General features: G+C 35.7%; 2 protein-coding genes across 2 annotated transcripts in view; one reads left to right on the plus strand and one right to left on the minus strand.

Moving 5' to 3' along the window:
- Positions 1-15,697, plus strand: part of LOC139724344 (copper homeostasis protein cutC homolog) — a 30,918-nt gene extending 15,221 nt beyond the window's left edge. Inside the window, exons 6-9 of the mRNA XM_071635494.1 lie at positions 4,730-4,770; positions 5,452-5,487; positions 11,951-12,112; positions 14,065-15,697. Of these exons, the coding sequence (XP_071491595.1) occupies positions 4,730-4,770; positions 5,452-5,487; positions 11,951-12,112; positions 14,065-14,285 (460 nt within the window). The 3' untranslated portion in view covers positions 14,286-15,697. The remainder of the gene's footprint in view (positions 1-4,729; positions 4,771-5,451; positions 5,488-11,950; positions 12,113-14,064) is intronic.
- On the minus strand, positions 9,071-10,900 carry LOC139724343 (uncharacterized). Its single transcript, XM_071635493.1, has one exon. It carries the CDS (start codon positions 10,435-10,437, stop codon positions 9,661-9,663), a length of 777 nt encoding a protein of 258 aa, XP_071491594.1. The 5' UTR covers positions 10,438-10,900; the 3' UTR covers positions 9,071-9,660.
- Positions 15,698-16,545: the final 848 nt, after the last annotated feature.

Here is a 16,545-nt window from a genome sequence, read left to right on the forward strand (position 1 = left end):
ATTGAGCTTAAACAACAGAGATACGAGCAAATGAATGTCAGAAACAGTACCTCAAAAAATTAATTCCACTTTTTTGATTTCAGATGATGATATGATGACGTCATAATTTATTTAGGGAAATATTGATACTTGAAACGTTATTTTCAATTCATATGCTTTTGTAATATGCAATAAAAATATAGGGTCACCTGACGTTTTAAAGAGCTATGGCGAAATAAACAAAGACATGTTTTTCGCTATATTTCCACATAGACGCGCACACGAAATTTCAACTTTGACGCCAGCGCATTCCTTTGTTATAGGTCGAAATTGATCGGAAATCAATGGATATTGTTACTTAATGTATCAGGAATCCAAATCTGTCAAAAAATGTGCATTTTCATGTTGCTTACGCGCACTGCGCGCGGAAATGCGCGGACGGACGCGAACGCGCGGAACGCTTAAAATTGTCTGAAACTTCGAGATTTCCCATTGGGAAGTCGTTTTAAGCATTTAAAAACTTTGACGCGCGCTAATGCGCGCGTAATGATGTCCTAGGTAATTAGCATTAAAATGTAAGATAGAACGTGACCTGAACTTTACGTCCAACGAAAATGATACAGAAATGACCTTTAGTTATGAAGTTATGATCGATCATGTAACATGGTCCGAAAATCACAAAATGGCGCCTAGATGACGTCATAGATATGTTACTGTCATGAAAACCTTATTGTGGCTAGATATTGTCATGAGACATGTTGACTGAAAATGTCATGTTATTCCGTCATGTCAATGTTGAGATATTCACGACACAAAATGTGCCAGAAAGAAAGAAGAATAAAAAGAAAGAAAGGAAGATTTTGACAAACACAATAGGTGATACGCTAAAAGCGTATCACCTAATAACAGGGGGAAAGTCAATGCCCACTCAACTATTAAACGTGGCCGTGTGAACATCTATTGCATTGCTAGACGGAAAAGCGGCCTTGTAACGACTGAGGTCGCTATGCCATTTCTGGCAACTTGGGAAAAATACGTCCCGCAGACATAAAACCTATAATCGGCTGGTTTTTGATACCTTGCCTTTAATCACGCACGTGTGCAACCTTACGTCTCTGAGACGTCGCCTTTAACCTCTCAGTCATACGTCTCGACGAGAAAATATGAGGAACGTAAACTTATATGTGAAAGATGACTCAGGAATCGTTTCGTCCATCTTCCATTCTCATTTTCAGTTTTATGCTGCAAAATACTCAACCTGGTGAGAAGATAAAAAAAAAATAATAAAATGTATGATTACTGCAGCTTATTGTCTCAGCTTCAACATACTTAAGTTTCAGAGGAAATCAAAATCAAGTGAGGTAAAGGTGCTCGAGCGTTATCGAGTCAATGCATGGATAAAAAACAAAAATCCCCTTTCATAGACATAACATACAATCTTCGCTGATTTCGATATCTCGCCTTTAACCATACCTTCTAGCATGATGACCTCATCAAATTAGAAAATAACGATATGGACTTGAAAGTTGTTCAATGTATAACATATTCATCGTATGTTGTCAGTTTGCTATTGATATGACGATCGATCGCCTGAACATGAGGCAGCTATTAGTACCTTTATGAAATTATTATAGGCATGGTTATCAAATTCCCCTAAAATTTCCTTATAATTGCTTTATTTTTACACACAGTTAAGCTATCCCTTTAAACTCGTCACAGTTTAATTAGAATCATTAACATCATACATTAGTACCATATTCAGTTCCATAGCTGATCACGTTTGCTAATTAATTAAGATTAATTGTCTAGAATGTGTCATATGGCCAACCTGTATACACACGTACACACACACACACAATGCTAAATGTATGTATCAAACCTCTGTAACACAACTTTGAACTAACTGTAGGAATTATCGCTGTACTTATCATCTATACTTTTTATCACTATCTGAAACTCCACAAAAAACCACTAATTGACAAATAATCATCAATACAGAAGACTGACTTAAAGGAACAATTCAAATACCTTTTTTACAATGTATAGCTTGTTCCATGTATAAATCAGCACAAAGTAACCACGACTACATTGTGTTACTGAATTGATATGAACAAATTTCATGTTATTACAATATTTTAAATCAGTTTGAAAAGCCCAGCCTGCAAAATTTTGCAGCAGTCGAAGTAATGCAGTCTCCAACGCAAAACAAAGGGATACTATGTGAGTGTGTGCGTATAGTTGTGTTTACATGCGAACGTGATTTCTACATGGACGAAGGTGTAGTACTCCATTGAAGAAAAAACAAATTAAAAAAATAATTATTTTCTTTCGTGCTCTTGTGAGGTTCGAACCCGTACGTGTGCAACCTCACGTTTCTGAGACGACGCCTCTAACCACTCGGCCATACGTCTCGACGAGAAAATTAGAGGAACGTAGATTTATGTACGTGAAAGATGAATCAGGAATCGTTTCGTCCACATTCCATTCTCATTTTCAGTTTTAAATTGCAAAATTGTCAACCTCATGAGGAGATTTCAAAGAATAAAATGCATGATTACTGCAGCTTATTGTCACAGCTACAACATACTTAAGTTTCAGAGGAAATGAAACAAAATCAGCTGAGATAAAGGTGCTTAAACGTTGTTAAGTCAATGCATGGTTTAAAAAAAACTCACCTCCCATAGACAATACACGTAAACTTGTCCGATTTTGCAACTTTACCTTTAATCACAATTTAAGGTATGATGACGTCATCAAATATCAAAAGCATGATATGGACTTAAAAGGCAAATGTTCAAAGTACAACATATCTGAATTTGGGATAATATTGAGCTTAAACAACAGAGATACGAGTAAATGAATGACAGAAACAGTACCTCAAAAAAATTAATTCCACTTTTTTGATTTCAGATGATGATATGATGACGTCATGAGTTTTCCTGGCAATATTGGTACTTGAAACGTTATTTCCAATTCATATGCTTTTGTAATATGCAATAGAAATATAGGGTCAATGGACGATTTAAAGAGCTATGCCGAAATAAACAAAGACATGTTTTTTCACTATATTTGCAGAAAGACGCGCGCGCGGAATTTCAACTTTGACGCCAGTGCATTTCTTTGTTATAGGTCAACATCGATCGGAAATCAGTGGATATTGTTACTCAAGTATCAGGAATCCAAATCAGTAAAAAAAAAATGCATTTTCATGTTGCTTACGCCCTCTGCGCGCGAAATTGCGCGGACGGACGCGCACGCGAGAAAATGTTTGAAACGCTTAAAATTGTCTGAAACTTCGAGATTTCCCATTGGGAAGTCGTTTTGAGCCTTTTAAAATTTTGACGTGCGCAAACGCGCGCGTAATGAAGACCTGGGTAACTAGCGTTAAAAAGTAAGATAGAGCGTGACCTGAACTTTATGTCCACCGAAAATGATACAGAAATGATATCCAGTTATGAAGTTATGATCGATCATGTGACAAGGTCCGAAAATCACAAAATGGCGCCTAGATGACGTCATAGATATGTTACTGTCATGAAAACCTTATTGTGGCTAGATTTTGTCATGAGACATGTTGACTGAAAATGTCATGTTATTCCGTAATGTCATTGTTGAGATATTGACGACACAAAATGTGGCAGAAAGAAAGAAGAATAAAAAAAAGAGAAATTTTGACAATCACAATAGGTGATACGCTGATAGCGTATCACCTAAAAAGAGAAATTTTGACAATCACAATAGGTGATACGCTGATAGCGTATCACCTAATAAAGCAGCACGCACTAGTGCATGCTGCAATAGTAGCCAGATCTGAAAATAATAGCCGCGCGTCGACCATCGGTGTGTGCACGTTTCCTTCATTCGCCTCCGTCTGCACACAGCTATATCGAATACTGTCTATCGCCTCATCGAGCCATGAATGCATCCGCATGAGCAGAGGCTGCCGTGGCTGCCTGGTCAGTGGCCTGGCGGTAGCACCAACCCAGCTGTGTACGTGGCGTGGACATTTGCGTGCGTTTGCGTGTTTTGAGACTATTGTAGTACATTGATCGTACAGAAAATTATCGAACTACATGTACGCAATCCAATGCAGTCGATAAGGCCAGAAGACTACTCTTAGATCAAGGCGTATGTAATTTTTGGCATTTTAGAGATTGCTCTATGTCTCTTTATATATTGTTATATCTCTGTATGTGAGTAACGTTGCACTCTTATATTTCATAGGGATATTACCAGTGCCATAACCTATATCAGAAAAATAAATTTCTGTGTACAGATACACTTTAATCACAAGTGGGTAGATTTATAAGCATTGTTCCAAATATCAGGTAAAATCTTACCCTTGTGGTTTTGATTTTTAACATGTTACAGAAGATGAAAATATGTCAAAATTGACTCCCCTGAAAAGAAGAGATCAAGCTCTACAACATGATACCAACAACTCAATACCTCCCAAAATTGTGGCAACATCCTTCTGGTTCTCTGCCAAGGGTATGTTCTGTGGTTGCTGGTTCTCTTAAGTAATTTGTAGGTGAAAGTTAAAAACGAAGATGAAGAAGAAGAAGGAAAGAACAGGACAGAAGAAGGCATTTCAGTGTTCTACTTGCGTCATTTTTGTCTTCTACTTGTGTCATTTTTGTGTTCATAGGGCTCTTGTGCAAGTTAAGTTTACAGAGATACATGTCTATTATGGTTGCATGTAGCTTCTCCATCACATCACTGTGCTACTATTTCTCTTTCTTTCTAACAGCTCTGGACAAATAGATAAAGAGAGATGTAGAAAACTAGTGGGTAAGTTTGTACATCTTTAAGATACTCCTTTAAGTTAAGTTGAGATAGCCCTTTTCATGTTTTTCCCATCCTGTGTGTTTTCCAAGTTTTGAGTCTGTAGAGTTATCAACAAACAAAATCTTTAGTCCTCATGTCAAATTTTAAAAATTGCGGCAGGCCTCCTATGAATATGCAAATAAGAGGAAACATTTTTCTGTATATATGTTTTATTCTTACAAAATCTGTCCCCTTCAAAAAAGTGTGCTTTGGTGAAAATTTCAAACAAATGCCTTGTAGAAAGGTTACGACTGAAGATATGTTTAGAACACTAAACTATCACAAATGTATTCCTATCTTCATTTATCTTAAATAATTTTTAGGAATACAGGTCTTGTCACAGTCCTATCCAGAATTCAATGTCTATGGAAACAGCCGCATTAAATAGAAAAGGAGATAATGTTTACTCTTGTCAAGCAGAAAATGTCTTAGGATATGCCATTAATAATTGAATTTCCATGAAAAAAAAGATTCTTTGATAGATTTCACATTGCCATAATTAATTCAATTTACACAATGTACAAAATCTTTATCATCCATACAGTTACATGTTCTCTGATGTACATTTGGTGAGGTTTCATCAGGGTGTGTGTTGCATTTTTCATAGTCTTTGTTTTGTTTGTTTGTCTATATTTGTGATCCTAGAACAATGCCAACCATTGCCAGCAACATTCCACAGAGGTAAATCTTTTCATATTTTCTGCATGTTTCAATTTAGCTTTTAACCCATCAAGTCCCAGGCTCTAGTTTCTGTGGCTTGGTGCTGTATCTGTTTTATAATACTGTATCATAGACTGCTGGCATTTCATAATCTTCATAAAATTCTTTATTTTTCATTATCTTTCATTTAATTCCTATTTTGGTAATGTACCATCATTTACTTCATTTTATTTTATTTCATTTGTTTTTGGTTTTTTTATGCCTCCGCCACGAAGTGGTGCCGGAGGCATTATGTTTTCGGGTTGTCCGTCCGTCCGTCCGTCCGTCCTTCCGTCCGTCCGTAATGAATTTTGTGGACAGGGTAACTATCAAAACCTTTTGAGGTAGACTAATGAAACTTGGCATGTATGTGTATTAGGGGGTGAAGTTGTGCCTATCAACTTTTGGGTGCACATGCTCAAGGTCAAAAGGTCAAGGTCAAATGCTTAAAATTCAATTCAATTCAATTCAATTCAATTCAATTCAATTTATTTCACATCTTTCAAAAAACAAACAATGATAGACATACATGTATGTATAAAATGTACAGAACAGAACACAGAAATATACGCAAAACAAGGCATAAACAGTACAAGGACAGTTACAGTGAGGTATAAACACAGTAAAACAGTAAGAACTGCAGCAGATGTGTGGGAATGACAAAAGGCCATTGGCCTGTCAAAGGTCAAACCCTTGATGGACTGCATCTTATAAGTTTGCATTTTAAAAATTGTGTTTAAATCATAGAACATATAGGAGACAAAAAGAAAGACAGTTAAGAACAATATTGGCAAGAATAAGATAGAGAGAAGTAATGACAAGATTTACATGTACTAAACTCAAAAGACAAATACAAACAAGCTAATGAGCTCCAACAACAATAACAAACAATACATGAACAAACAACAGGCAATCAATAAAACTTAAAGATACCTCATAATATATTGCATATTATTTTTTCTGTAATAAATAAAATTTATACTTCCTTTTAAAATCACTTAAAGTGGAACATTGTTTAAACTTATCTAACATATTATTCCAAAGTACAGGACCTTTATATGAAATCACTGTTCTTGAGAATTTATATCTGTAAAAAGGAATATACATTTTATGGGAATTTCTAGTAACATACATATTCACATCAAAATTATAAATAAAATAATCATTAAAAGCATAAGGTAATAACTCTTTGGTGAAGGAATACATAAAAGAAGCAATCTGAAATTCATTAATACTATAAATATCCAATAATTGCAACTTTAGAAATAATTCTTTAGTGTGTGCCAAATAATGTGCTTTAGTTATTGTACGTATTGCACGTTTTTGGAGTTTAAAAAGTTTCTGCGTTAAATACGTTGCACAATTACCCCATACAATATTACAATATGATAAATGTGATAAAATCATACTATTGTAGATATTCACTAAAATTTTCAAAGGCAATATATGCTTCAAATTATGCAGTACTCCAATTACTCTTGATATTTTAAAAGAAATATGATTGATATGATCTTTCCAACTTAAACATTCATCAATAATAACACCCAAAAATTTAATACTTTTGACTCTCTCAATCTCAACATTATTAATCATAATATTAATTGAATTCGCATCAACATTTACATTCCGAGATTTAAAAATCATATAATTTGTCTTTGTATAATTGATCTGTAATTTGTTGGCTGAAAACCATAATTGCACTTTTTGCATTTCAGTATTGATAAGCTCATTAATCGTTACAACATCTTTTCCAGATAAAAACAGGCTGGTGTCATCAGCAAATAAAATTACAGATAAAATATCACTTACATATTGCAAATCATTGATATACATTAAAAATAATAGTGGTCCAAGATTTGATCCTTGTGGCACACCAACTGGAATATCTCTAAAATGTGAATTAACATTGGTTATACGAACATATTGCTTTCTCTCACTTTGATAACTCTGTAACCATTTCATTGCTATACCCCGTATACCATAAAAACTAAGCTTATCAAATAAAATAGAATGGTCTATACAATCAAAAGCTTTCGATAAATCTAAAAACACTCCAACTACTATTGCTTTATCTTCAAAAGCTTTGGCAAGTTTATCTACTAAGTCGATTATTGCATGTGATGTACTGCACCCTTTTCTAAAACCAAACTGTCTCCGATATAAAATGTCATGTTTTTGTATAAAACAGATCATTTTTTCATAAACTATTTTTTCTAATATTTTACTAAAAATTGATAAAATAGAGACAGGTCTGTAATTATTTACAGACATTTCATTACCATTTTTAAAAACTGGTATCACTTTGGCGATCTTTAATGCACTTGGAAAAATACCTTGTTCAATAGATGCATTAAAAATATTGCACAAAGGTGACAGAATTGCATCAATAGAAGTTTTTACTACTTTTGTGTTAAATCCGTCATACCCTGCTGCTTTATTTACATCTAATTTAAAAACTACATTTAAAACATCTGAAACTGTTATAGGACTAAAAAACAAAGAATCAGTGACCTTTCCACACATATATTTTTTAAAAGAATCATTTTCAGATATGCTTAACTGTGCATTATCATGAATTTCTTTTCCAATTTTACTAAAAAAGTCATTAAACACATTGCATATATCTTTTTTATTTGTGATTACCTTACCATCAAACTCAATTTCATTTATCGACGCTTTCTCTTTTTTCTTACTCAATATCTCATTTATAACTCTCCAAGTGGTTTTTGCATTGTTCATAGCATGTTTGAATTTAAGATCATAATAATTTCGTTTTGCAGTTCTTATCATATTATTAACTTTATTTCTATATTGTTTATACAATTTCCTTCTACTATCTATTGGGTTTCTTAAATATTTCTTAAACAAAACATATTTTCGTTTACACAATTTTTTTATTTCTGCAGTTAACCATGGCTTTCTTTGCATATGTTTTCGTTGTCTAACCTCTATTTCAGGAAAACATTCATTATACAATTCAGAATAAATGTCTGTAAACCGGCTGTATTTCTCATTTACATCATGTATATCATATAAAAATGTCCAATCAACTGCGTGTAATTTTGAACAAAATGTATAAATTTTTTCATCATCTATTTCTCTTTTTTTATATTCTGCATCAAAATCATTCATAACTGCCTTAGAATTAATCAAAATAAATGGTGTCAGATGATCACTGACATCAGTTAGAATTATTCCACTCTTTTCTATTTTTTCAGAATAATTATAAAATATGTTATCCAATATAGTAGCTGAATGAGAAGTTATTCTAGTTGGTTTGAATATTTGGGGTAAATATGAATACGAAGTGAAATTATCTATAAAATCATTCACATACTGACAAACATTTATTTTCATTAAATCCACATTGAAATCTCCCATTATGATATTTTCTTTCCTCTCATTTGATATGGTATTTAAAGAAGCTTGGATATTTTCTACAAAATTTTCAACTGTCTGCTGAGGAGGTTTGTACATCACTCCAACAATATAATTTTTTATCTTATCATATACCTCAATAAAAATACTTTCAACGACATCATTGCATATATCTAAATCTGTTCTTCTTTTGAATTTGATATTGTTTTGAACAAAAATTCCAGCTCCTCCTCCTCTTTTTCCCTGTCGAGCATTACCAACAAAAGTATACTGTGGGAGAGAAATAAGCTCTTCCTCACCATCTCTCAACCATGTTTCAGTTACTCCTATGATTGACATAGGCATATCTAACATTTCTACACAGTAACAAAAATTATCAAAATTGCGTTTTAAACTACGACAATTGAAATGAAACAAAGATAATATATTTGAATTCTCAGTTGATTTAACATAATCGCAAAATTCGCTGGGAGTATAATACGCATTATGAATTGCAACTTCACTATCAAAATCAGATATATGTGAGTCATATTGTTGAATGTTTCTGTTACAAAGAAAACAATTATCACAATTTATGTTAGAATTTTGCCTGTTACACAAAACACAAACACAAGAAATCGACATTTAATATTCAAACCAGGATATGCATAAACAAAACAAAACAAAAAAACTTTAGTTCAGTATAAAAAGGTAAGTTGTACACCAGGTAATGATCAAATATGAAATATAATGAGTGATTCTGAATCACATTGCAATATTTGTGATGGGGTTATGAATTTACAGTTTTTGCAAGTCAGTAATTGAATGTATCCTCTTTTTCACAGTGCCCTCATTCGTCGCTTTGAGCAGCACCAGGATCCTTCCGTCCGTCGACCAAGCTGCGGTCACATTGCTGTTTGTTTTGACCAACTCATTTGCTTTTTGTAGCAGATTCCTGTTTGTTGCTGTCAGGTCCTCCTCGATGCCAATATGCTTCCCTTTCAGTCGCTTCCTGTTCCTGATGACAAGATGGCGAACACGGTAGGTAGCAAACTTGACAATGATTGGTCTAGGGGGCTTTGTCTTCTCTCCTCTCTTGACAGGACGTGGAGGACCAATGCGATGGGACCTGTCGATGTCCTCAGGCTTCAACTTCACATTCAGCTCTTTGCTGGCTAGGTCGAGCATCACTTCATCGGTGTCTTCATGATCCGACTCGGGAATGCCGTACAGCCGCAAGCAGTTCCTGCGCGAGTATTGCTCTGCATCGTTCAAGGTGCGCTGCAGATTGGTGATTTCGTCTTTGTTGCGTTCCTGTTCTTTCTGCATCGAAGATATGATGGTGGCTTTTGTCTTGATCTCATTTTCAAGGTCCATGACTCTACTCTCTGTCTGTTCAAGTTGGTCGCGGAGGGTTTGCAACTCCTTTGTCACAGCATCGACAAGAGCAGACTTGAGCAGGTCCCTGAATTGCTGGCTGCTGAAAAAGTCTCTCACTTCTTCACACATCTGTTCACCTAAATCCACTGGATCTGTTGAGTTGGAAGCTATGTTTTTCTTTCCTTTAGGGGGCATGGTTCAAGCCAACAGATGCTGATGAAAAGAACTTGTTAGGGGAATCTGCTGTTGAGCGATAAGTCCACAAAGCTGACAGGTAAGAGGATTACACTTGACGGTGGTAGCGATGGAGTTGAACAATTGGTCCCTGGTACAGAAGGTTGCACAAGCACAATACAGGCCTATGGGACTCAAATCTTGGTAGTATGCACAGTCTGTAGGTAGGTCAGTTGTCAATCTACCAACACCAAAATGTACCTTTAGGACTATGAATCAAACTCTGTGAAGTGTTGAGGCAAAGTAGTGTTTCAGAAATACACTCAAAATTCATCAATCACGAAATTTCCTGGTGTGACATACCTCCAAAGGTGTTCTACGCCATTAAAGAGACTCTGTCATCTGGGCATATCCGTTCAGATGTCACAAAATAGCAATTCATAGAGTATATTTTAATAGTTCCCCACAGCTCACAGCTCCTCACACAGCTCCTTATGTACACCTTATGGCATAGAAAAATTGCACTATTTCCCCCATATCTATGCAATGCCTGAAGATATTTTCTTGAAAATTAGTGTATACATGTATTACCCAATTAAGATTCTTTGGTGAAAGTTTGGGGTCATGAGGTCAAAAGGTCAAAGGTCAAAAGGTCAAGTAAAATGTTAAAATTTCACTTTTTTCTCTGTATCTTGGAAATTGTTCAAAGTATCTTTATGGAACAAAGTATACATGCATGTACTGACTGTCAGTAGTTAGCTAGGGAATTTGAGGTTTATGGGGTCAAAGGTCAGGGGTCAAAGGTCAAGGGCAATACTTCGAAATTTTACTATTTTCCTTATATTTATGCAATGCCAGCAGGATTATTTTTTTAAAACTTAATGTATGCATGTATATTACCCACTAGAGATTCTCTGGGATTTTTTTTTTTTGCCAAGAAGGTCAAAGGTCAAAAGGTCAAAGATCAAGTGAAAGTGCTGAACTTACTACTTTTTCCATATCTCAGAAGCGGCTCAAGTAATCTTTAAACTTAGTACATATTTATGTATGTTCTGCCTGACAGTGATTCTCTTAGGAATCAAAGGCCAGATGAAAATGATAACAATTTACTGTTCAATACAGAAATTGCACTTTTTCTCCATACCTTGAAAATTACTCAAGTGCGTAAACTTATGAAAGGGTCAAAGTCGAAGTTAAAGTACATGCTCTCCTATTCATCCAATTAAACATAGGTCAAGGAAGGTAAACATTCGATGCATTTGTGACAAACATGTCATTTTAATATTTTGCCAATTTTGTGAAAATGTAATCACACATTGTCCACATGTACTATAGACCTATTAGGAGAATTGTGCATTATGGCGGAGGCATACCAGTCGCCATAGCGACATTTCTAGTTTTTTTCAGAATTGAGTACTTCAAGACTTCCAAATCACTCAATTTATACCTGATCATTAAATTGGCAACACATTTCGAAAGATTAAAAGGTAGTGTTGCTTATCATGAATTGGCAAATATTTCTCCCTATCTCCAGCATTTGACATGTGTCAAGATCCAGCCAGTGCTCTTGAAGACATCATCTCATTGGGTTTCCAGCGGCTACTGACCAGCGGTCAAGACTCAACTGTCCTTGAAGGACTTCCCCTCATCAAAACACTGATAGAGTTATCAGCAGGGAGGATTGTCGTCATGCCTGGTCAGTACCCCAGTCAAAGTTTTTTCACCCCAAGCTTGGTGCTCATAAACCAGAAATAAAGCTAAAATTGGCTTTCCTACTTTTCATGTTTGATGTAAAAGAGAAAGAGACAAAATCCTTCCTCTTATATCTCTTGGATGACTTCTCTGTTTTGCTATTAAACACTTTTTATGCCTCCGCCACGAAGTGGTGCCGGAGGCATTATGTTTCCGGGTTGTCCGTCCGTCCGTCCTTCCGTCCGTCCGTCTGTCCGTCTTTCCGTCCGTCCGTAATGAATTTTGTGGACAAGGTAACTATCAAAAGCTGTTGAGGTATCCTAATGAAACTTGGCATGTATGTGTATTAGGGGGTGAAGTTGTGCCTATCAACTTTTGGGTGCACGTGCTCAAGGTCAAAGGTCAAAAGGTCAAGGTCAAATACATAAATTTCACTATTTCCACCATATCTATGCAATGCCTGAAGATATTTTCTTGAAACTTAGTGTATACATGTATTACCCAATTTAGATTCTCTGGTGAAAGTTTGAGTCATGAGGTCAAAGGTCAAAGGTCAAAAGGTTGAGTAAAAAATATTAAAACTTTTTTTTTTCTCTGTAAATTGGAAAATTGTTCAAGGTATCTTCATGGAACATAGTATATGCATGAACTGACTGGCAGTGATTATTTAGAGAATGTAGGGTTCATGGGGTCAAAGGTCAAGTGCAACACTTCAAAATTTTACTATTTCCCTCATGTTCATGCAATGCCAGCAGGATTATTATTATTTTTTTTTACACTTGGTGTATGCATGTGTAACCTAATAGAAATTCTCTGGAGAGTTTTTTTTTCTTTTTCTTTTTTTTTTTTGCCTCAAAGGTCAAAAGGTCAAAGATCAAGTGAAAGTGCTGAACTAACTTTTTCCTCCATATCTCGGAAGTGGCTCAATTTATCGTGAAACATACTGCATATTTATGCATGTTCTACCTGAAAGTGATTATCTTATGAATTTTAGGGTCAAAGGCCAGATGAACATGGTAACAATTTACTACAGTGGACTCCCGTTATAACGAAGTCCTCGGGACCGGCAGTTTTCTTTCGTTATATCGGAATTTTGTTATAACCAAGCAAATAAACAATAGAAATACATAGAGTGGATGACATTGCAGCCCAAATTTTTACTTTGTTATAACCGTGTTCGTTATAACGGGAGTGCACTGTATTCAGTACAGAAATTGCACTTTTTCTCCATACCGTTACCATGAAAATTACTCAATGCATAAATGTATGAATGGGTCAAAGTCAAGTTAAAGTCCTTAAATCCCCAAATACATGCTCTCCTATTCATCCTATTAAACCAAGGTCAAGGAAGGTGAACATTCAACACATTTGTGACAAACTTGTCATTTCAATATTTTGCCAGTTTTGTGAAAATGTAATCACACATTGTCCACATGTACTATCTAGACCTATTAGAATCATGCATTATGGCGGAGGCATACCAGTCGCCATAGCGACATTTCTAGTTAATGTTTTATGTTGATGAAATGTGTTAAATACTTGGTCAAGTTAAAACTGTTGATGAAATGTGTTAAATACTTGGTCAAGTTAAAACTATTGATAATAAAATTTCTTCATAAACCTGGTGAACAGTTGCTAGTGATGCTGATTCTTAATGTCAATACACTGTCATATCGTAGGTATTTTGTATTGCTGCTAAGATTCAAGAAATGCTATTCTATCTAATGTCACACTCTGTGAAGACGCCAGGAATATATGGAATAAGGAGTATATAGGGAATTTACACTTGGAATACCTGAGGGTCATGTTTATTTTAAGAGCCATCGTTTCCAAAATTTTTGTTTGCCTATTTGTAATTCAACAAAGTTGAGACCAGAATATACATTAGACAGTACATGTGTGTAGTGTGTTAGCTCTGTGTATATAATTCTGATATTTCTCATCTATTCACTGAAGGTGGAGGAATAACAGAACGCAACTTACAGCGAATCCTCGACGGATGTGGAGCCACCGAGTTTCACTGCTCTGCGAGATCAGCCCGTCAGTCGCCCGCCGTATTTAGGAACAGCAGTGTTTCCATGGGGGCAGCGTTGAGACCCCCAGAGTACAGCCTGAAGTATGCCGATGAGGACTTGATTAGGAGATTACGAACCATTCAGAGAAATGACACATTATAAAGTCATGGAGAAGGGGAATTTTTTGTACTTGAGGGTACCATGCCAGCTACTCGATTCTCTGGTCTCTCCACTGACGGGGAAATGGAACAAAGTATTTTGTCACCCCATCATCCATGACTTACCTTGTTTCTGCTTGATTGTTTCCATCATATGTCCATGCTCTACTGCAATTGAAATTGTGAAGTTTACCTTGAGATAACTTTTAAAACTTTATGCAGGAGTTTGGATCAGTGCAGCTGAAGTTAAAGTTTTAAGACTTGTGTAGGAGTCAGGAGATGGTTGGTCTGTCAGTCAGTTTATGATTGGTCAGTCACTCAGTAATGCAGTTAGTCCTTTGCAACATCATCGTTTGGAGTGCACTACAACTGAGCAGATACTTTCAGTCATTCAGTGAGTCATGTCATGAAATACATCTGCCCTAAATCAATCTGAACTAGAGTAAAGGGAGCTTTCATTGTTTATGCCCATATGAGCCTATACCCTCTCACCATAGATTCTTATATCAACAATACATGTATCTCTTCCCTTAAAACAGTACATGTAATATGTACATGCTTCTAATAATATGCTTCCAAATTTTAGAGTTAGGATACTTTGTATATGTGACCGTGCATCACAAAACAACAAACAGTCGCACCCCTTGATTTTATGTGAGGACTCAAAAGAGGTGAAATGGGCTTTTAGCCAAAGTCAATTTTGAGTTTTCCATATTTTTTGAAAGAGCTATTCTTCTACATTATTCCTGAGTTTGTGATCATAACACGAATGGGAAAGTGGGTTTTCAGCAGTTTTTCTGCAATTCTTTTTCGGTAAAGTAGTTTGATCAGGTATGTCTTAGAGGCCCCTATTCATTTCTGGAAAATCCTTTGCACACTCTTCACTTTCAACTCTTAATAACTGTTGAAAGGATAGTGCTACTGCTGTGAAAGTTGGCGTTAATCATGGACAGAATGTGTTGATAGAGCATGCTCAATTACAGCTTAATCTGATGATCCCTTCATTATTGTTGCTACCGTGGTTTACATCCCGTGTTTTGTCCCATTCATTGCACAGGTAGCACGCCTAGTAAAGTGAAGATTAAGTGCTTGAATAGATCCTTGAAAGCCTGTTTTCTCAGTTCACACTTTTCCAGAGTGTGTGTTTTCTTTGCAATACTTAGATATGCTAGGAGAGTCCATTTGACTCGAGTTATACAATGAACATAATTTTAAAGCTTAGAGTCTGCTCTTTCAGAATCTGCCCTTAACTCAAAATCCATGTCTGGCGACTTTTTGTTGGTTTTGTGGTGCAGGGTCACATGATATACTTACATTGCTCTTCCTATTGACACAATGCCTCAAAACCCTGGGGCAGGGTTTTCCAATAGACAAAGTCCACAGAGCAGAATTTTGAATATTATTTGTAGCAGTATTGAGTAACATTTTGAGGTGAAATACAGTGTACACTCATCAATGGTACAAGTATTACACCTCTTTTTTTTCATTTTTTTTTTTTTTAGACTGAAGATATCTGATTTTGTAGTTTCATATCAGACTGAAGATAATGTTTGAATGTGCAGTTTCATATTAGATTGAAGATAATATCTGAACCAGAGACTTGCACAAGATAATGTCATATCCTGTACCTTAAGTTATATGCATACTGTATTTACACGTGGTAAGGAAACAACAACTTAATCACCAAATACAGGGGAAACTCGGTATAACGAACACTGCTATAACGAGATATCGGTTATAACGAGGAAATTTTCTCGGTCCCAAATTTCCTTCCACACAAGTCTATGTAAGATGTTACTCTTATAGCGAGATCGGCTATAACGAAATAACTGCTATAACGAGATGAATTTTGTGGCTTCCAAACAAAGAAAAACATAGTAAATCAAACCTGCTATAGCGAGGTAAAGCAAAATGCCTTCGGTAAAGCTTTACTTCGCCTGTGCTATCATCTTCCGAGATTGTAAAGCTTGATGCGCCAAAAACTGTCTTGTACACACATAATCATTTTCTTCAGTGCACCAGCTAGCACTGCATGTTGTAGTAGTAGTACGTGTGAAGTGTGTGTGCACGCACACTGATACATGCAGAAAAATGTGGCGGGACGGCCATATGTATACATGACATATTTACTTCGCCTGTGCTTTACTTCGCCTGTGCTATCATCTTCCGAGATTGTAAAGCTTGATGCGCCAAAAACTGTCTTGTACACACATAATCATTTTCTTCAGTGCACCAGCTAGCACTGCATGTTGTAGTAGTAGTAC

This window comes from Diadema antillarum, unplaced genomic scaffold, assembly GCF_040938485.1.
Source record: "Diadema antillarum isolate AM-2024a unplaced genomic scaffold, OU_Dant_1.0 scf00000211, whole genome shotgun sequence".
NCBI classification, from domain to species: Eukaryota; Metazoa; Echinodermata; class Echinoidea; order Diadematoida; family Diadematidae; genus Diadema; species Diadema antillarum.